The sequence below is a fragment of the Cyclopterus lumpus genome, chromosome 24, assembly GCF_009769545.1.
Source record: "Cyclopterus lumpus isolate fCycLum1 chromosome 24, fCycLum1.pri, whole genome shotgun sequence".
Taxonomy (NCBI): domain Eukaryota; kingdom Metazoa; phylum Chordata; class Actinopteri; order Perciformes; family Cyclopteridae; genus Cyclopterus; species Cyclopterus lumpus.
In genome coordinates this window covers 7,397,958-7,420,668 of record NC_046989.1, presented here as the reverse complement: position 1 = coordinate 7,420,668, position 22,711 = coordinate 7,397,958, and the positions used below count along the sequence as shown (strand labels likewise).

The window sequence follows — 22,711 nt, the reverse complement described above, 5'->3', positions numbered from 1 at the left end:
ATGATCTTATACAATTCAAAATATAGAAAACAACATGTGACTGACACATGTATGTTATTATAATATAGTTTAATATCTTCCAGTGTAAAACGTGTGACGGATATTGTGCCTGTTTTGCCTTTTCTTTCTTAACCGCGAAGAGTGAACCACCCCCGGCTGAAAATTAGATGGTCTCGCCCAGAGGGATTGTTGCAATGCCTCTTGATGGGTCACCAGATACACTGAGCACAGAATGGCTTAACGGCGCTGGTACATCTTCCTTCGCTGCGATTTCTATCACATTTTATCTATGAGTTTCCTTCGTCGTCGTATATATTTTTCTTCAGCAAACGTAGGATACAAGCCAAATAAATCAAACCACAAAAAGTGTAACTGTCTCCCCTTCACATTTCGAAAGGTTTGCCAACGGCTCTGCGGCGACGCTGTGGGGTTTTGCAGGAAGCAACTGCACCTTTTAATGCCGAAACTTCATCTGGTTACGCCAATTAATACAGTTACCTGTACACGTTGAAACTCAAATATTACAGTAGGTGGTTTTAAGTTATCGCGAATTATTTAAAAGTGGGTTAACGAGATTTTTTTTAACGCCAAACACTGGAGGTGCAATTACTTAACACTTGCAAACATGGCTGCTGCGGGAACGGCAGTGGGAAAAGTTTGACACTGACGTGGGAGAAGTTTTATGCGAATGCTAGTTGGTACACGAGTTGTTGGCGAGGCATTAAAGTCGTCGGCGGTCTCCTCCAGCCTGCAGCGCTTTACTCGGACTGCAAACCAGCGGATAAACCGTGCGAGAGCCTCCTCCTCCTCTGTAGCCACCGCCGACCGTCACTGCAGTGGACTTTAGTGGGGGAACAGCGGTGTCTTCCTCTCCATCGTGAAGCTGTGGTGGCGTTAAAGGACTTGTCGTCGGACACCGGGCCGTGCTTCGAGCTAAAATGCATTTTTCCATACCCGAAACGGAGGTTCGTTCGGGGGAAAATGGATCAACCTATGTGGTGAGCATGATCGTCCGTGTTGACGTTTTTACCCGCTTTTCAAACCGCTGGCCTCATCTGCCCACAGGTCCCGATGTCCACTGTTATGCATGGCCTCATGGCATTCAACAGTGGTGCATCACCACCATGGGCCAAACTGTCGCCCAATGCAACATAAAAGAATAGTGACAGACAAACAAAATACTATATATATATATATATATATATATATTTTTTTTTTTTTAAATCTCAAATGCAATTTTCTCAAGGGTACAATCTAGAAAAGGTTGAATCAACTTGATTTAGAAAACGAGGAAGTCGAGTCACAGTCATTTTGACCTCCGTGCAGAGATTGAATGTGATCATGTGAGGCCATTGGAAGCATCAATAGGAAAGTACCTGGCAGGCGTTGGAATGTGGCTCCCAAATGTTGCATTGTTATGACGTGTGTTAAGTTAGTATAATAGGCATATTGCCATTTACTGTCATAAGTCACCTGAAGGACTCTGACACAATCTCTGGTTTTTGTCCCATAAGGCACAGCAGTCCCTTTTGTGAGTTACTTTTGGTTTTACAGGTTTGATTCAGAACTTAAACTCTGTCTGAGAAGTCCCCCCAAACTAACAGCAATATCAGTCTTGACCACACATAATAATCAATCATCTGTAGCTTCATCAACTTGCTCGGTGTGTTGTGCAGCAAGTTTTCCATTACCTAATAGTTTATTTGACTTGACACTTGTCTGATTGTCTTTCACGTTGTTTTGTACCTCATCTAAAGCATGTTGAATTGCCATTGTGTCTGACCCGTGCGACGCCTTGAGACATTGGCTGACCTGTTCAGAGAGATTGGTTCATGGAGGTTGGTAAAGGACTGGTGTAGCATGGCATACTTAAAGCATGTTTAGCTTCTGTGGATGTTTCACACTGTTTTCCTTCGTCGTGGACAAAGCCAGGATACATTGTGCGAATGTGTGGCAGAGGCAGTGCAGTTCAGAAGAATCGCAGACAAGTCAAAGTATTCTCTCCTTTTCTTGTGTTACTAGAGACAACATCATTGGTGTGGATGTGTGTCGATTAACATATAAACCAGGTCTATCCATTCGTTACGTTGCTAGGCAACAGCTTGGGTTCAAGTTGGTTTCTTGTCAATAAAAGCCATAGCAACAAATAATCTTGGATAGTTGGAAAAATTCTTTCTCTAGTTTCTTTTTTTTCTTTTTATGTTCTGCATATGGAAGTTTCATGGAAGAATGCAACTCTTCTGATATTCACCAGATGCTTTGAAAAAAACATCTGCAACATCTCATTTTCATGTGACATCACACTGACTATTCTCGGTGTCAACACACCTGCGAATGAATATCTTCCATCTTGACTCCATGTGCTCCACAGAGGGGGGGCAAAAAAAAATCGTGGAATAAGCTCATTTATTTTGAACAAGTTGGGGTTCCCTGCTGCCTCAAGAAGTACAACATTAGCTTTGGATGTAAACTTAAATATACTTTTTTTTCTGTAGTAGTGAACGCTGTATTATATGTGCGCAGTAATAAGATTAGATTTATTTTCCATCCGCATTGTTGTGTAATTACATACTCTTGCTGTGTAAAGTCAATAGGTTTCTAAATTGAGCATTTCAGGTGCCTCCTGGCTTGTTTCTACCTGGCTGAGCACATATTTACCCAGTGCTGCAGTGGGAACTTTAAAGCGGCTGTTTTTTTCACCTCTCGGCTGGCAGTCCTGTGACTGTCATTGTGACCTTCCTGTATCTGTCCCACAGGAAGGGACTTTGCTTGATTATAATGCTGAGAGATGGGATGTGTACCTTGGAACCAATGTGCGACAGAAACTGCAGAGTTTGCAAACAGCCTTTTAGAACAACAAGGGCTGCCGTTTCTTTTTAAATATGGTCCAATCCGACATATCTTTTAATTTTGAGTGCTCACACTTCCTCTTATCTTCCTCTCTGGTTCACAAGGTATTTTGTTTGTGGGTGTGGAAAAGAGAGATGGACTCTGGTGCCACTGTAAGTGACTCATTTACTTATGATGAGGAACAGGTTGTGCCTAAAATGAACATGTTCATCTGTCTCTGTTTATAGTTTTGTATTAGCCTGCTTCTGACTGAGCAATATTTATGAACTTAAAATGTGTGAAAACAAGCACCTATCTTTGAATTCCTACTACTGAAATTGAATCCTTCGTACACACACGTCATACAAGTGAAAGGATGTCGGTGTAGCTACAGGAAATCAGAGTTACGCTTGCAAACTAACTCCAAAGTACAAATATATTAAGTAAATATACAACGTTTCGCTTCCAGTCGTATCTTCATCGTGTCTAAATATCTTTTATCGAAATGCATTTTAGTTTTGAAGCTTGTGTACATAAAAGAGCACTAGATCACAATGTTTGTAGTGTTGTCCCCGTCCCGTAGTTGAACTGCTTGCTTATACAGAAAAATGAAGGGTTATTTTTTTTGTGCGTTATCAAACGCAGCCAAGACATTCTGCATCCTCATTCTTCTTTCCGGCCCGGATTCTGCCGACACATCTTTCAGTTAATTCGTTGGCCTTTCTCCAAATTCTTTATCCTTCCTCTTTCCCTCTGGCAGTTTTGGGGTGTTCTTACTTTGTTTGGCTATTGATTGGTCGATTAATTGTAGGTGAGCAACAGCATGCAAAAGGGAAGTCAAGCGGCTTTAAGACTTTTTTGTTAGTTTTGACAGATTTTTGACTCACGATGTTAATTATGATTATGAATTTGAAACAGATGGGGGAAGATTAGGGACTGACAGTTTGCGACTTCACATCCTCGCAGACAGAGCTCACTTCCTGTTATCCCCGGCCAAAGTTGCACACATGGTGGTTAAAGCGGATAAAAGTTATTTTCCTTTTTTTTTCCTTTCACGAATGAATCATTTTTTTTTTTTTAAATGTAGCTACTTGTGACAAGTAAAAGGACGAAAAGAGCATCTTCATCTCAGTCATGTGTGATGCCACCCACTGGTTTGTTTTTAATAATAATAATAATAATAATCCATTTAATTTATATAGCGCTTTTCAAGATACTCAAAGACACTTTACATTCATACACCGTAGACACAGCTACGGGGAGCAATGCAGGGTTAAGTGTCTTGCTCAAGGACACATCGACTAGGGCGGGGATTGAACTGCCAACCCCCTGATTGAAAGAGGGGCATGTTAACCACTGACCCATAGTCACCCCCGATTTAATCACAATATTGGCCAAACCTTTGGCAGCCCATGAGTTATTGCCAGTGTGGTGGTGGAAAAGTTTTTTTAACCCATTTTCAAAAATAATAATGAACAGACTTATATAAACAGACTTGTGGTACCTTGCGAAAGACACAACATTCTTGTACAGTTCATGAGAGCTGTTTTGTAATTGAGCCAGTATTTGGGAAAACTAAAATATTTTTTTAATTTTCCTGAGTGCATAACTAAAGTATCACTTTGTTATTCTTGTGGTTTAGCATCATTCCAAATGCTTAATGAGGCATGTGACATGAAACATAGACTACTCTATGAGATTGGCTTTAATAAACATGATGGCTAGCAGATATTTGAACTGTTGGTGGTTTTGCAAATTAAGCGACATCTCCTCATCTTTCTGTCTCAAGGAAAGAATAAGTCATGTGATCTTTGCTTTTCGTATTGTTTAGAGCCGGCGCTATGCAAGCTGTTTTGATTGGAAATTTACATTTGCTCGTCAGTAGCGTTTGATTGAATCCAATTCACTCTTCATTTATTTGGTCCTCCTTCCGGAAATGAAGAGAGAAGAAACAGTGAGATAAGATGAGATGGAAGAGATTGTTTTGAGGTGGTGTGAGGGAATTTAGGAGGGGAAATGTACCGTAAGGTCACAGGGTGGTAACTGTTGTTGTTTGACACTTTAAGAATTGGATCCAATTTGGTCTGCATGGAAAATTATTATGTTGAATTAACTTTATATTCGAAGGAAGGCTATTATTGTTTATGTATCTCTTTTTTCTTATATTCCTATCCTTATACATGTTATTATATTTAGACAGTTTGATGTCCACCCACATGCTTTTCAGACAGATCCATACGAGCTTTTGACGTTACGTTTCTCTGCACTATGTCAAACCTTTACACGTTTTAATTGGTCCCCTCTCTCTCCCACAGGCCTACAACATCCACGTCAATGGTGTGCTGCACTGTCGGGTACGCTACAGTCAACTTCTAGGCCTCCATGAACAGGTAAGGCTTCAGCCATCTCAGTAAACCCATTGCTGGTAGTGTGCTGTGAACCAGACGTGACTGGTCTGCTTGTTTAAATGCCACCACGTCCACCCAGGGTGACCTTTCACTCGTCTTTGTGTCGTGCGGTCGATACAGACGACACAAAGACCTCCCATCACTTTGAATCACGACCACGGTGGCTGGAAGTCTTGCTCTGTTATTCCAAACTATTCCATATAAACAGGCAGTATTGTGGAAGAGGTTGGAGGGGGTGGGAGACATGGAAGGAATGTTCTTGGCCTTTCTTTCACTTCACCTGCTTAGAAACGCATCTTAATCTGAAAAAGAAATGTTGTTGGAAAGTGTTGAGTTGCTGGCATTTTTCAGTCTCTGCCTCAATGACTCTTTACACAGATGCAGCTATTTATTTGAGCTGTTATTTGGCAATTAGTCTTTTTAGAATTTACTTGTTTTTTCTGTAGTGCTGTGGTTAAAAGTTTACTTGCTTGTGAAAGTGCTTAACATAGATTTTTATTTAAATAAATGCTGCTGCAGAGCTCGATGCATCGTCTCTGAGACTTAGATTTGTTGTGTTTCTGGCTGACAACTTGTGAGCTCGTTGTGCTATGAATGTGTACGCCGTGGCATATACTGTAACACAACCTTATACAAGTGCCCAGTTTCGGGTTTTCACACATTAATAAATAAGCAAGCAATGCCCAAACTTTGCCATCTCCGTCCTCAAGTCTGTAGTCTTGACAGTTGCTGTTGCCTGGCAACAGGGTGTGGGGAAGAGACACTTGAATCTTTAAGAACCGACCCCAGAGGGCTTCCCGTGGCGTACGCACAACCCCAAAAACACTCCAGTGGTTGCAGGGCACACAAACACACACACACACACACACATACACACTGTTATTGCTGAGATATGTTAATTGTTTTCTCTACAGATTTTTAACAAGGTCATACTTCTGTTAGAGCCAAAGATTATTTAATACCAACAGTGGAAACTAATTTATTTCAGATTTAGGGGACTCTGATGCGTCTGTAACCTGTGCTTAGTGTCTGTGGCTGTGAGAGCTGATTTGTATGTGAAACCAGTGCTGGCGCTGATGTACTGAAAATACCAAAGGGCAGTATGTTACCGTGAAGATGCCCTCTCTTCCTCGAGCACCCACTGGGGCCAACCTTCATCATGCCATATGTGCAGGACCTGAGGGTTTTATAGCGAGAAGAAAATAGTGAATTACTTTTAATGAGTGTGATGTGCAGCTTTTGCCTGCAGCAACATACAGGTTCAAATTAAACCACATTTGATGTGTGATTTTTAGATCTGTTAAGGCTTAGTTTAAGACTTCCACGGTTCAAAGCTACCCGTCTTGAATGATAAAAAAGGGAAGAAATGAGTCAAGTAGCTGGAAGACAAAGTAAACTTGGAATCACTCGATGTTCAGGGTTCCAGATGTGTGTGTGTGTGTGTGTGTGTGTGTGTGTGTGGGGGTGCGCGCGCGCGCGTGTGTGTGTTATGCACGGAAACTCCACCAGCTAGTCGTTGAAACGGGGCTTAAAATAAACCTGTGATTCATCTCGAGCAGCATGAATGTAACCTCTTTAATTTAAGATGCCGCTACTCTGTACTGGAAGTTAATTAGTTTCGTCATTCAAACATATTAATCTGTTTTCATTGATTTTTCTAAATTTGAATGAAAAGTCATCTGACTTCGAGAAGAAGAAAAAAGCAACACAGGTTGAATAGCTAGTCATCCGGCATGGCCCATTCTCACAACTTGTGTTTTGTACCAACAGATAAAGAAAGAATATGGCAGCAATGTGGTTCCTGCATTCCCCCCAAAGAAGATCTTCACTTTGACTCCTGCTGAGGTCGAACAGAGACGAGAACAGCTGGAGAAATACATGCAGGCTGGTAAGTTATTCATGCTGAATAGACTTTTTACAGATGGGTTGTATTGCATTTCACTCCATTTCTGGCTCTATTTAAATTCCAGCTACAATGTGGTTGCTTTTGTCAGTTTTTTAATGAGCTACTATTCTTCTCTGAATTGCAATTTCTTTTTTTTTTCTTTTTTTTTAAAAATGTTATGATAGAACAAAACATGTTTTTGTAACAGTATAGCTTTGCAGCAGAAGCACAATTTCCCTCGAAATAGTTGCTTTTACACAACAATCACTAGAATGAGTTGGCTCTGTGTCTGCAGGGAGTCCAGCCATACACTGGTCTATTCATGCCACATAAAAGCATAAACGTGTTTCACTAAAGAACTGAAGATCTGAGCACAGACTGAGCTGGGACACTGAGCCAAAGCCTCACTAGACAGAGTTATGCTGACACACCTGATGAAAGAAGGAAATAAATCCCTGCTCAGGATTGCAGACCTCGTAGGGTTTTTAGAAGTTTTATGGGTTTGGATTCTCTAGTGATGATGTGCCACCTCTCGGGATACATACTTTCCTCTGAATTGAAAACGTAATGCTATAAAGAATGATTCATATGTTTGTGCTGTTTACACCAGAAGAGAAACTAGTTATTTTTGGAATAAAGACGTCTGCAGTTTTAAAAGCTTTCATTTGCAAGTGTTACATGTTCAGTCCAATTGGAGATTTTCTTATCCTAATTACACACACACACACGCACACAAATAAGTGCAACTGGCAGCAATGCAGAGGGTTTGTTTTAATCCTCTCAAGCACTGGCAGTTACAGCAGAACAAGGAAGCGTTGTTCAAGTGTGTATTTGCTCATAGTCTGGGAGCATACGCACACAGGGTGTTCTTGGCTACAAGTTCACTCGGTTACATCATGGCTTTTTACATAGTTATGGAAAAATGAACTGCCACAAACACAATCTGCTCTGATGCAGATGGCTCAGAACTCAGACATTTTGTCAAAAGGACAATAGTGTATACACACACGCACACGCACACGCACACGCACACGCACACACACACACTTAGTCATACAGGGTTATCATGCAGCTAATTGTATGCACTACGCTGCAACTACAAAGTGCATCAATAGAAAACCAAAGACATTATTATAATAGTTATTCATCTTGTCTCTTGTTTACCAATCTGGGGGACTGCATTATGACAAAACGGGCTTGGAGTCAATTGACTCCATTTTAAGCTAAATTGCCTTGAAAAGTGTCTTTTTAAAAAGTCAAACCCATTCCACAGGAACAAAACAAAATCCTCAAATAAGAGGAAACTTAAGAACAATTATGAAATGGCTTCCCCCCGAGGCTTATGTTTACATAACGTCCACTTAAAGACCCTCAGCTAATTGTTCAGCCATCAGTTCAAAACCTGACATATCTCTACTTGACTTCCTCTGCTCCTCCCTCAGTGAGATATGACTCATGTTGTACTCCAGTTGCTAATGTCTCCCCTGTTTATTTTGTTCACAGTGCGTCAGGATCCCTTGCTCGGAACCAGTGAGATGTTCAACAGCTTCTTAAGGAAAGCACAGCAGGTTGGTTGTGTGTCTTTGCTTGAATCTACTGGTCCTGCACCAGTGCGTTTGTTCTCTGTTGCGTCAACATGGTCAACGGGCCTTTGAGGAAGCAAAAGGCTGATGCAGTAATTCCTCGCCCAACTAGTAATTGCTTCTGGTAAACACGGGTGAGGCAGCTGTATTCTTACCGTCTGTCGGAGCTTGTGGCAGCACGCACTCTTTATCGCTTAAAGAAGTTGGTTGGCTGTGTCACACTGAGTCTGCAAGGCAAGCAGAAAACGGGGGTGAAAGGTTAACGTCAGACACGTAACTGAGGGGAAAGCAACCGTTTCAACAAAATTGAAGAACATTGCTGCCTGTGAGGAAAAAGGCCCCCTCCAAACGGATGCTGTGTCACTGGCGTATTCAGACCAGGTAGCCAGGTTCTTCGTCATCGTTCAAGCTGTGACCCGCGTTGCCAGGAGGGCTGTGAATCCAATAACCTTCATGGACAGATTCATCCGTCTGCTGCCACGTCACACTCGTTCTGCCTCTCCTCCTCTGTCTTCCTCTCTCATTAGAGTCTGCGTTTGTCCCCCCCCCTAGCATCTTATGTACTGCGAGGACAGCAGGTGCAGAATAGTAGATGAGTTACCACCCTGCGCTGACGAAACAGGGAAGATGAGCGACGATTTAGCAGCGGTGCTGAGAGACCGCCTGTGGTAATCCAGTTTAAGAATTCGGATATTCTTTTTTTCATCAGCTCGCAGACTTGAAATATTCAAAGGTTTTGTCAGTTTATTTTTCATACTCTTTGATTTTGTGGGGTTTTGTTCCATCATCGCACAAACCACAAATTAATGCCGTTCCCTTGATTTCTGTGTGAGCTCAGAGTAGTGACATGAATGGAGCTGGAACAATTAGTCAATTCTCGACTTGGCTTCTTTTATTTTGAAATGAATCTGCAATAATTTGAAAGACGTGCATAAGAGTATGCAACACCTTTTTTTCCTCAAGCTTTCTCAAATGTGCTAGTTTCCGTATTGTTCTGTTATTATAAACTGGATATCTACATCCCCTTTGAGCTCTGAGAAACTGGGATGGGTATTTTCACCTTCTTTGACACTATGTACATGTGGGTAGCTTGCTTGTTGTTTTTTTATCTCCACGTGATATTTGCCTCCTCCTTGACCAGCCCATAATCTTTCCACCCCTGAGACTTGGTTTGATGTAGTTTTCGGCCGATAGGAATGAAAACACATCGCTGACCCATGAAGCTGAAGGAAAGCCTGTTATGTTTTGTGCCGTTCCCACAGGAGACGCAGCAGATTCCCACAGAAGAAGTCGCTCTCGACATCTGCCTCTCCAACGGTCAAAAGGTCACAGTCAACATTCTGACTTCAGATCAGACGGAGGACGTCCTTGATGTAAGTGTGCACGGTTAAAGAGGACATAACAGCTCTGGTGTCAGCCAGTATAAAGTAATTATCTGTTAATGTATCTGATTCAGTTTGATGGGGGAACAAGTAAAAAGATGAATAAATGAACATTTCTTAGGGAAGCCTGACTTCCTCCTCTGCTTCATTACTTAACTCACTCTAACTTTACATAGAAAATAGTTGTTTGCTGCTATATTAATGCTCTGAATTCTGAATTTAGCACATCTAGTATATAGACGTACTGTAATTATGTAAACAGCTGGAAATTCCACAATGTAGTGCTGATTATTTAAGTGGCCAGAAGACTTTATGATTGACATCACCTGAGGGTTTTACCACTGTTATCAGCCTCCGCAGCGTTTGTGTCAGTTAAACTAGAGACATTTGATCTTTTCTGTTCATAACATCAACCTCTTCTGTAAGCGCTGATGTTTTACAGACTGTATTGTAAATCAAATCGAGACAATAAAGACCCTCTTTGGTACAGCAACCATTACAGGACTTTATGAAGTTAGCTCGATCAATTGCTTTCAACATGTAGGTCAGATTGCGAAACATTTTAGTACTTCACCTCTACTTGTCCTTGCTTGCTCTTGCCTGTAAATCTTGTGCGTTGGAGCTTTCACAAGTGCTCCTGTGAAAGTTTAACCACAAGAAATGCCAGATTTCTGCTGTGTATCGTCTCAACAATTCCACAACGTTTGTGTTTGTTTTGCGGTTGAATCGCAGGAGGTTGATGGATAAGAATGAGGAGTGCTACGAAAACAAGTCTCCGAACATTGTTGTTTATAATATGTCAGCAAGTGACATCGCTTTGTGTGAGAATGTAATAATAATGCCTTGGACTGGATATTAAGAAACTATCTTCTGATCTCAACAAAAATGTTTCTTTGTTGGTTTTCTCATTATAAAAAATATTCAATTTTCTTATGGAGGTAGCTGTACATGTATTTTATATTAATTGTGATATTTTGCAAGCCAAAAGCTCTTGATACATGGAATCTTAAGAATACAGGCTAGTCATCTCAAATGTGTCCCTGTAGAGTTGTACATGTACACAAAGTACATGTACGGCTGACATGTGGTTTGATTTTCAACTTGAAACATGTCACAACATATACAGAGGGTGGAGAAGAAGACATATATATATATATATATATATATATATATATATATATATATATATCCTAATATTCCATAATTCTTTAGAGATAGTGAAGTATGAAAACATTTTTTAATTTTTTATATTGAGCTTTTTTTCCCCCTATCCTTCAATCAAGTCTCGGTATTTGTTATAACCTACTGAACAATTAAAATTAGCTGAAGGAATGAAATGACTAACTCCCTCATCTCTCTGCAGGCTGTTGCAACAAAGCTCGACCTTCCAGATGACCTTGTTGGTTACTTTAGTCTCTTCCTTGTCCGTGAAGGTGTGGATGAAGGTTTAACATGTGAGTCTCAACAACATTTTTTTCTAACGAATCAGAAGAATTCAAGGAATTTAAAGACCGTAAATTTATCTTTCACTACTAACCGAAAGTATTCTCTGTATTCTCCATAATTTATGGCCGCTGAGTGTTTAGAGTCACCCTGGAATAGACTTTCAGAAAATGTAGTTAATTTTGACGCGTTACAGCTGGAAACCACCAGATAACCAGCAAACAAAATGTGCCGCACACGAAGCGCTTTGATAAAACGATGTCAATAAAGCGACTTCATCAGCCAGCCGAGGACTATTCTCAGAAGACGCACACGACTTAGCTGACAAATGATTTATGCAAACAGAGAAACAAAAGGAACTATGAGTTGGAATTAATGCTGAAACAGGAATAAACAAAGAGAATTACGTGCTGTAATGTGACCCATTTAATTTAAGCTTTCTTAAATTCTCCAGTCAAGAATAACCGCATTTCCCCCGAGAGACTTGCCTCTCGTGTCGGAGTTCCTACTGTATCTCTGGCGAGAGTGCATCATTTATTTATTAGCTGCTCAGGAGCTCAGTGAGAGCCAGGCCCTTTTGTGTCTGTTGGCCCGTTCACGCAAAGGCCGGCTGTGTGAAGTGTTTTCAGGTTGAGAATGTATTTGTTGTCATCTAAGCTCTAAAAATCTGTGGTTGGCTCAATGCCAAATGGCATTGGAGTCACCGGCTAACTAATCATTTTTCACACAACTGCACTTGGATTCTACCATTTAGCTACTAGACTATCCACGTTTATTATATTTCTTTAAGCTTGTGTATAAGAGCAACTATAGTGTAAAGTTTCTGAGCACTGCCCCAGCAATTTAGGTGCAGACTATTTGCACGTCTTTCAAGCCGCGTTGACATTTATTTTGTGTCAAAGTAAATTGTCATTAAGTCACTTAATTTTCAAACTTCTATGATGTTCTTGCTTTGTCTCCTTTTCCCCCCTTTCTTTATCCCGTATACCCCCCTCACCCTTCACACCAGTAGTGCTGAAATATTTGTTTGCACACGCTTGTTTATAAGTAACTGTGGGAATGCAAATCATAGTATAATATTTTCATTTACATGTGTTGTCACAAGGCCTACCACAGAGGCACGGGGCATAAAGCGTTCCACATCGAGATATTTCTTCTCCAATCCATCACATCTCTGTCTGGTCAAATTCTCATCTTCCTGCCAAAAGCTCCCCCACACCTCAAATCCATTGCAGGCTGAACAAGGTGCCCGGTGAACTTGGAGGAGTCAATATTGGAGGCATGCTGTATATTCTTAGTGCAGTTTAAATCTGAATCTCTTGAGTGACGTGAAAGAGAAAGGCCATGTGTTGAATACGACTCGACTACCAGAATAAATCCGGCGCAGCAGGCCGCAGATCAAACCCAACTGCTGGTGGGTGTATTGACATAACAGGAGAGCTAGAATGATTCAATTCCTTTCTGACAGGCGGTACGTTTGCAGACATCTGTGTGTAAAATCAATGTATGCCTTTTTTTTTTAAATATGCAACAGCATGTCAAGAATATGGGGTTTGAAATGGCAGTGCCGTTTTTTTTATTTTTTATTTTGGAGTTCTTTTGGCATTCTTTTGGTTCAAAACATTTTAAGCCATTCAGTTTGTGTCCAATTTTTTTGTTTATTCCCGCAGACGTTTGCAACAGCAAACCAACCAGCATGTGTTTCTGATTCCTGATTTATAATCTCTGCCCATAAAGTCCTAAACAGTCTTCACAAACCTAACGGCAAACGAGGCGCTGTTTAGTCATCAGATTCATTGTGTTGTGAACACGTATAGATGCTTGAAAACACAGCAGAAGCCTCTTTAAGCACCCCTTCACTCTCCTTAGGGAACGGGCAGCAATGCAACAGCTGCAGATTAGGGACACACACAAACACACACGTAGAGCCCATTATCCTTTTTTCACATTGAAATAGTCACACACGCACACACACACACACAAAGTTTAACCACCCTGCTGTCCAGATGGAGTTCTCCCATCCCTCATTGTTTGTTGTTACCCTCATTATCCAAATGTCCTTGGGACTCACTTTACTCGAGCTGCCCTTGTTCCTTACTCTCTCTCTCTCTCTCTGTTTTTTTTCTCCCGTCTCTCCCTCTCTTAGTTGTGCGAAAGCTGCAGGAGTTTGAGCTTCCTTATGTATCCATTACCAGCTTGCGGAGCTCTGAATTTCACATACTCCTACGGAAAAGGTACCCACCACCTGCTCACATCATGATGTCGGATTTGATCATGTTCTTCCCAAAGTGCTCTCCTCAACATGCAATTATTGCTGTGATTCACTGTGAAGAGTATTCATGTGCTCTTTGGTCTAACCTGTAAAGAAGCAGGTCAGCTATCCTCGGTTTGGTAAGCAGCACGTTAACAGCGTGTGCTGTACTTGATGTCATTTTTAATCAGTCAACCAGTAGACGCTGTTTTCTTTATTCATTCCGGGTGTTTCTCATTTCGTTCCTTATCTGCAGAGAAGCCCACGTCATCTGTCAGAGCAACAGTTTTCCAACCTGACTTCAACAGCTTCGACAACGTGGCAGTTCATTTGGAAAAGAGACCACATTCATTTGGTTTACAATTTAATTACATGGTGTTGCGCGTTCGACAGGCATGTTGTCATGAATCTGATGCTCTCATTTTTCAAATTACTGTCTATAAACTGACAATAACCTGAAGTTTAACCAACCAAAGAGCTGAAGTGGTCATACTGTACTTTAACGGTACAAACAGGAGCCAGAAAGTAGCCAACACGATAAAGGAAGTACATGCACTAATGTATAACATACTAATATATATTTAATAATTAAAAATGTTAGGTCTCATCATTCAGCCCTACTGCTCTTTGTAAGTAATATCATCCTCAGCTATGGCCACTGAATCAGACGGGTCATTTACTCTCATTATATTTCAACTTGTCTTCATTGATAAATTAACAGCTTGATTTATTTTTAGTAAACACCCGACGTGGAGCGAGCTGGACAGCTTGAATCTCGAAGAGAGATGAACAGCCGCAGTAATTCCCATGACACTGAACCACCACGTCTCTGATATAGTCTCCCAACAACATCTGAACATTAGACGGTTTGAAAAGGCAGTTTTTTTTCTTGTATTGGATGCTCTGCGTATTTTGAAGATACAAAGCATCCTCAAGCACAATGAAGCAAAACCATTTCTTTAAACTTCAGTATAAAACTAACCAATGTACCAACTCGAGCACATGTGGTGTATTTGAACAATATTTCCTTTTTGCTTTGCAGAAAAATGCTCTGGTTCTTGTCCATTTACGGCTCATTTATCCTTTCTGAAAACATTTAAAAGTCTCACATAAATATGTCTGTAATGAAAGGGAAGGGGTCAGAAATCCGCACAATCTTCCTGGGTGGCAGCAAATTCATGTGTATGCATGAAACAAAAGTTGCTTCCCCACCAAGCCTGAAGTTAGTGACCGTTTCCCTCTCAAATGCAACATCTTTCTACTTCCTCCTATGTCTGTTCTTTCGTCACCCAGCCTCCCACTGACTGAGGTACACAGGATGTTTACTTTCTTTCTGCCTCAAGGAAAGTCTAAGTACTCCTGACCTAGTTTCTCTGTGGAGCGTAGAGCAGCGAGCAAAGGATGAATGTAGAACTAACAAGTGGAGGTGGAGGGAAAACAGACCCCCAGTGTACAAGACTCAGGGCAGGATCAGCTTCAAATGAATAGAAAAGCTCTTTTTGGCTAAAAGCACATGCTAAAAATGGAGGAGATTTATTCTGTCCAGTGAACAAACTGGATGAACATAATTTGAACCTTTTTTTTTTTTTTTGAGTAGTCACGCAATAAAAACGGGAATTTAAAATAGTAGCGGAGGTTTTTGTAGGTCAGCACCAATATGCACTTATTTATTTATAATGCAAACGTATGGCTAATGGACATTTGTAGCCAGTATATATGCATTAAGGGAATTCAAGGACGATGCGTCTCAGCTGGAGCTTTCAGTGCACTTTTAATTGAAACTAAAGCGGCAAAATAACCCGTTTATCTCGTTAATTGCCGCGTGTCATGCAATTAACGAGATATAACATTTCACACCTGCCATAAAGTGCCGAGAGACACGAATGCAATGAGATTCGAGCCAAAGAGCACATGTGGAGAAACACAATCCAGTGCTTCAGTAACTCTGACAATGATAATGTTAAAACCAATGTTAAACAAAGAAGACACTTCACCTCCAGTGACTAAAACCGTCTCACTCCCCAGCTGTCCTTCAACCTCGAGAGGAGATGCTCCCTGAGATGAATTCTCGTACACGGCGACCTCATTGACATTGAGTTGAGGAATTTAGTCTACAAGTCACTCTCATTCCACACAAGTGTCAGTTTGTGGTCAGTTGATCTCATTTGCTCAAATGGTAGATGCATTTATATGGCGCCCAACTCACTCCAAAGTGCTGTACACTACGTGTCAACATTCACCCATTCATACTCTGATGGCAGGCCAAGAACACTTTGACTGGAGCAGCCGGCAATCAAACCACCGGATTTAGTTGATCATCTCCTTTCCGCCACAAAGCTGAAAATAGACGTCTTTCTATTCATTAAAGTTGGTGCTGTCTTGACGGGATAGCAGCGCTGCGTTGTGCTGCTTGGTATGCAGACAGTTGCAGGAGAGGATATTCTTAATTGGCAAATGTCTGTTCGAGTCACTCAAACAAATGGGTTTTGTAACTCTGCCACTTTGTTTGGATATGGATTTTGTAAAGAGTGACGTCCTTTTCTTTCTGCAGCTACTGGGACATGGCGTACGACGGTGATGTCATGGACAACAGAGTTGGCCTGAATTTGCTATACGCCCAGGTAACAGGCTTTTATTATGAAGGTGCTTTTGTTCAAGCTTATTTTCAGCTGCAAAAGTGATTTAAAAAAAAAAAAAAAACATTTAAAATTAAATTTGCATTGAGAAGCAAACAATCCTAAATAGATATGATTGGGTTTGTGTAGATCTTGCATCATGTCGAGCTTGCCTGGTGCCAGCTTCACACCAAGAACACTAAATCAAGCGCTGCCGAATGCTTTTGTCCGTCCCCGGGGTCTCCATTATATGATTGTTTTGACTTTGCGACACCTGGAACCCTGCACCTCTTTCCTCTCTGATCCTGTTAATAGCGGATCCCTTTGCTGCGACAACTGTGATCTGTTGTATGAAGCACTTTTTGGGCTACAAGTTTGCTGAGTGTAGCAGAGGAAATCAAAGCAAACTCGATGCTGTTTCTGTGTAATGTTTGCTGAGCTGCACTGTTTCACTGAACGGCTGAGGAATGTGTGGATTTCTCCCACACGGACTGGAGGAAACACAACAAGCAGCTTTGTTTTGTGCATCTGTGCAGAGGGATGAACTACAGTTCTTGTTTTTGCTTCACCAGACAGTGTCTGACATCGAGCGAGGCTGGATACTCGTCAACAAAGACCAGCACAGGCAGCTCAAATCCCTGCAGGAGAAAGGCTCCAAGAAAGAAGTAAGCAAAGGCCATCTTCTCCTCCATGAGTCTGCCTCACTGGAGTCCAGCGGATACTCTGAAACGTCTTTGTCCGAGGATGAATCTGTAGACCGGAGAGAAAACTGCTTCTAATGCATTCTGTGATGCAATTAGCCTAGTTTTTTCTCCCTGATATGAATTTTTTATTACACCAACCCAGTTGAGAATTCATAGTTATTTTCTCCAAGCATCAGGGACAAAGATGGAATTTCCCCCCCAAAAAACGTTGTTCATCTTAAAAAAATGGTTTTTTTCTTCTTCCTTACAGTTCATCCACCTGGGTCAGACTCTCAAATATTATGGCTATATCAAGTTTGACCCTTGCATCACCGACTTCCCCGAGAAGGGCTGCCAAGTCATCGTCAGTGCCGGCAACAATGAGCTCAACTTCCACGTCAAGCTGCCCAATGAACAGATAAAGGAGGGGAGCTTCAAGGTCACGCGCATGCGGTGTTGGCGAGTCACGTCCTCTGTAAGTGGAATTGTGTGCGCTTTGCGAGTGACAGACTGAGGATGAGTGAATTCACCTTGAAGCGTGCTTGCGTCTCCGAAGCTGCGAAGTAATCAAATTGGAATCGCTCCGTATTAGTCGGAGACTGTGAGCTGGCAGAGTAGAGATGCAGCAGCTTTTGGCTCGAGTCCATCTCAAACCAGCGAGGGCTTCCAAAGCTCATCTCACCACTGCACCAGAAACAAATGTCTTTATACTTGCCCAGCATTTGTTTTGTTTACTCCTCGTGCTCTCTTAAAGTGCTGACCTCCACACCATTCATCTTCATCGGTCCAATTACCCAAAACACGCAGCCCGCACAAGGAGAGTGCTGTATTGATCCTCCAGCCTCACAAACAGAGCAGCATCCTTTATTCCAACTGATAAGAGTCTGTTGGCGAGAAGGGAATCCACGAGCACGAGGAAGCGCCACTCCGGTATACATCAGTACAGTGAGCGAGCATCGTAAGAGAATAATAGACTTATTTAGGATAAAACCAAAGAGAAACATATGTTGTTTCACCAAGGCTACTGTTTAATCACCTTGATTAGTAAACATGAGGTGATGTTGGGATCCGTCAGACTCGGTTCGGCAGATGACAGTGATTCATTGAACGGATACACACCGTAGGTTCGGTTTTCACTAATTAATCAATACAGGACTCGATTAGTCACAGTCAGCCAGGCATTTGAGTAAAAAAAGCAACAACGTGCCACACCGAATAACAATAATGTCAAAAGAAATGACTTGTATATCTGTTTTATTTGACTTATTATTCACAAATCTTTGACATTTTTAGATCAGTTTCCTCAATACGTGAAGTACTGACCTTTCACAGCAGGGAACAGGACATATCAGAACTGGAGAGCATTTCCTTATTTAAGGAAGCGTAAAGAACGGCACTGAAGGATTTTCTGGAAGGAAAAGATTTTTCTTCTTCCCGACTGGCTTTGCTTGTTTGATTGACAGATGGTTCGTCCAATTACCTGCCGAGTAAGTTTTTGAAAGTGCCGGCCCTTTTCCAAATAGTTTGCTTGTCTTGTTCTGTGTAACAAACCATCTGGCGCGTCAGTTTAGGGGAGTACTCCTGTTAAAACGGTTTTATAATGTGGAGCTCTGTAACTGGCAAGAAATCTAGAACAATCCTTATTTAAGAATGAAAATAATTGGCACCGAGTGTCAGCATAAATTCAAACCATCATGCAATGTTACGCATTGTTTTCTTGAAAAAAGGCTGAAGGATACATTTTCACTTTTGTGAATAACTGAAAAAACCTGTACATGCAACTCTACCCACATCATTTCTGCTAGCATCAATACAAAAGTGAACAGTTTTTCTCCGTCTCCATTTAAATGAGGTCTTGGGTCTGAACATGTTTGTCTTTCAGCATTAGTGTTCGTGCAGCACAGTCATTATGTGTGCCACAGAAGCTTTTTATGATTCTCCAAAAGTTAATTTGCACAGAGATCTGTACACTTCTAAAATTAAGATGCATCTTGGCTCGCCTGATTACAGGCTGAGCCCGCGCGCTGTCCAGCAGGGTGGTTAATTTCTGAGCTCGTTCTCGGAGGTCAAATTCATTTTAATGAGCCGGTTCCTTTCTGAATAAACTATTCAAAACATCTCATTTGGTGCAGAGCTGCAACCACCTCCCCCCCACCCCCCACCCCCCTCCTTGCAGTCACGGCTCACGATTGCATCCGCAAGAAAATATATAAACAGTGTGTGTGTGTGTGTGTGTGTTTCTTCTTCTTGTTATGTTTTGTGTGTGTGTGGTTAGGCGGGTGGGAGGTGCAGCTAGTTTCTGGCCCAGAGGGAATCGTCTCAGTGAAGAGCACGGGCTCTGTAAATGAGGAATGAGGGCTTGTCTCCAGGGAAGCAGCGTCTCTCTGAGCGTAACATATTCTGCAGGGGTTTTGATATTCTGTATTTGTACATGTTGCTTTCTTTCTTTGCACCAGTGTTCATCTTTCAGCATGTGTCTTCTTAAGATCCGGCTGCCTGTCACCGGTGATGCAGTAGCTTCACAAGAGGAAATGTGATTTAAGCTGCTTCCATGACCCCCTCTAGACATGGGGTAGAATACCAAGCTTATCCTCGACTTAAGCAAGTTGGATGTTGGTTAGGAAACATTAATAATATGTTTACCTTCCATGCACTTTAAACACAAGAAGACATATTTAACTCAAATGCTGAATGAGGAAAAAGTCCACACTAGAACACACATAAGTCATACGTGGTTGTTGATAACAGTTCAGATAGTTGTGTTGTATTGAGGATCATAAGAATGACGATGCGACCCACTTGACTCTGCAGCAGGTCCCCATAGCCAACGGCACCACCAATCCCTGCAGCGCGTCCAAATGCGACGTCAAACTGGAGCTGGCCTTCGAGTATCTGATGAGCAAGGACCGCCTCCAGTGGGTCACCATCACGAGTCAACAGGTAGGAACTGACGGGGGGCGGGGTCAGATAGATAGATACTTTATTTATCCCCCGGGGGAATTTAGTTTGTAGCAGCAGCAAGCGTGGTTACAATATATACAATACAATAAAATAGCGGAGCAGGACGTATTAAATGTAAGACATTTGAATAATAAAGAAAATGAAAATGACTTTCAGTTTGTGATTTCAGGCCATCATGATGAGTATCTGCCTTCAGTCTATGGTGGACGAATTAATGGTGAAGAAGTCAGGTGGCAGCATCAAGAAGGTACAACACTCCTATAATCCTCATAGAGCAACAAAATGATCACGCTCTTTTGAATTTGCTTATATTTAATACACAGATTTGCAGAGGATAGTTTGATGTGACACTTTACTGTCCTCTGTCTCCTTCTAGATGCTCAGGAAACGACACAACGGCTCCATCCACCGGTCAGACAGTCAGCAAGCTGTGAAATCTCCCCCTCTACTGGTGAGATATGGGACAACATGCCCTGAGTTTGATGGTTTGAATTTTATTTGGACTTTAGTGTTGATTTTAGGATCATTTGTTGTTGTTGTTTTGCCTGCAGGACTCCCCTGACCCGAACCGTGAACAAATTGTCAAACTCTCAGTGAGTATATTTTTGCAAATCTTAAAATAATACTAAATACAAAATAAAACGTATTCCCAGAACTTTCAAGTCAGTCGAGTGTTACACATACTAAATAATTATTTACTTAATTATTCCATTTAGACCAAGCTGAGCTCGGTGTCCCTTCGAGGGATCAGTGCCTCCAACTCAGCAAATGATATCAGCGGCAATGATTTCCATGGCAACTACGCTTTCGAGGGAATCGGGGACGATGACCTGTAACCCCCGATCCGCCCTCCTCCCCTCTCCATTCCACTGTCAGCGACTGGGACGACAAAGATTACGAGCCGAGCCGGGCCGAGCGGGCCACGCACCCCTCCAATTCTGCAAGATTGTAGCTTCTTCCTGGAGAAACCGCTGCCTTATTAAGCTCTCATTTAATCTCTGACCATGTCCGTGCTTTTAGACTCTACAAAACGCCCACCTTGATTTGTGTTTTAGTTGCAATCATCATATTCAATGAAAACTTTGTCCCTATATTATTATACTTGTGGCAGCGTACAGTAAATGGCATGTAAAGCTACAGGTACGCAAGGCTTTATCGTTTGTTACTGACAAATTCCTACTTCAGTTTCACTCACAAGGATTATTACTGTTCCATCGGCGGTATATGTGAGGTTCTATAATGCAGTTCAATACATGAGGTACAAAGTAAATTAATATATTATGAACTACATGATGCTGGCTGCATGTTCCCCACCAACGCGAGAGCCAAACGTTCAGTTCGACCTGGCACTAGTGATAATACAGCAGAACTGGACTCGGCCCAGAGTCCGGTGAATGTGTTGACATTGATCTCAAAACGGTAGAATATTCAATGTTTGGCTTGGCTATGAACCAAAATGTCATGTTTTTATACTGTCAGTGATCCTCTGTGTGTGTGTGTGTGTGTGTGTGTGTGTGTGTGTGTCATGCTACTCGTGTGCCAAGTCGGTCAACATCTCAGCGGGATGCCAGAGGTGTTGCCGGTTCGAGGCTCAGTCGCTCACGCCGCCTTCAGAAATAGTCCGATGCCTTAACTTTTACTTTTTCTGCCTCGTCGTGCAACAAGACTTTGGTCCAAGCTTCAAATACGCGGCGGTGTCGGCCGGTGTTTCCTAGAATCTTGCAGAACTTGGTCGATTGGGGGGGATTTGCACCATCACTTTTTGCACAGTATTACAGGTGGAGGTGAATGCTCGGGCGGAAGCATTCATGACTTCAAACATCGTGTGGAGAATATATATATATATATATATATATATATATATTTTTTTTTTTTTTTTTTTTTTTTTTCCCCCATTGGTCTATGTAAATCCATCGACGATTATTATTTTAAATTTATTTTTAAACAATTTTTAAAGGTTTCTCATAAATGCCAAATTATAGTTTACTAAAGCATTTTGCACAGAATAAACATTTAAAAAAAAATTATGACAATGTCACTTTTTATATGATGTACATGCAATTAAGTATTCTGAACATTTACTAATATCTTTTTATCACCAATAGCTTATTGTAATCAAATAGATCAAAAGTAATCTAAGCTGCATAGGACAAAACAAGTGTAAATGAAACTAACGTATCATTGTTTACATCATGTTTAGGGGACTTTATTAGTTTTAAATGTAAAGTGTTTACACATTTAACATCTGATTTTCTTTGTCTCGCTCCTTTTAAGGCGAGCGGCGGTGTTCTCGGGCTTCGGTTCGTTGTAACGCGTCCGTACATTGTGCCAATCATCTCAGAGGAGTCAGTAGAACCGGCTCACGTGATCTCAAGTGCCGGAGTGAACAAAGTTCACGAGGAGCAGGCAACAAAATGAACACGTGCCGCTGTTTTTATAAGACACATCGTTCCATATTTTTTATTTTTTTTTATTGCTGGGGCGTCTCGGCTCGTTTGGAAGCCTTTAAAATGTAAATGGATGCCAACCTATCAACAGCTTTACTCTCACTGGTAGCCAGGACTGTAGAAAGAAATGTTCTCAATATACTAAAATGTCTCGTTCCTTCGCTGCTGTGCTTCTTTTGCATCGACAGTCGGGGGACGCGGACGCCACTATTAATTTTTATTTC

At 41.5% G+C, this 22,711-nt stretch overlaps 1 protein-coding gene across 4 annotated transcripts; it reads left to right on the top strand.

Moving 5' to 3' along the window:
• Positions 1 to 208: 208 nt before the first annotated feature.
• Positions 209 to 21,902, top strand: snx17 (sorting nexin 17). 4 transcript variants are annotated; one of them, XM_034527486.1, is made up of 16 exons: positions 209 to 526; positions 748 to 998; positions 5,145 to 5,219; positions 7,008 to 7,125; positions 8,626 to 8,690; positions 9,968 to 10,078; positions 11,451 to 11,541; positions 13,677 to 13,764; positions 16,333 to 16,402; positions 16,969 to 17,061; positions 17,351 to 17,554; positions 19,891 to 20,019; positions 20,210 to 20,287; positions 20,417 to 20,491; positions 20,592 to 20,633; positions 20,757 to 21,900. In XM_034527486.1, the coding sequence occupies exons 2-16, from the start codon at positions 939 to 941 to the stop codon at positions 20,874 to 20,876; spliced, it is 1,419 nt and encodes a 472-aa protein (XP_034383377.1). In that variant the 5' UTR covers positions 209 to 526; positions 748 to 938; the 3' UTR covers positions 20,877 to 21,900. The 4 variants fall into 4 exon arrangements, with proteins under 4 accessions (XP_034383377.1, XP_034383378.1, XP_034383376.1 ...); XM_034527487.1 differs by having other exon boundaries at positions 209 to 998; positions 19,894 to 20,019; positions 20,757 to 21,902; XM_034527485.1 differs by having other exon boundaries at positions 209 to 998.
• Positions 21,903 to 22,711: the final 809 nt, after the last annotated feature.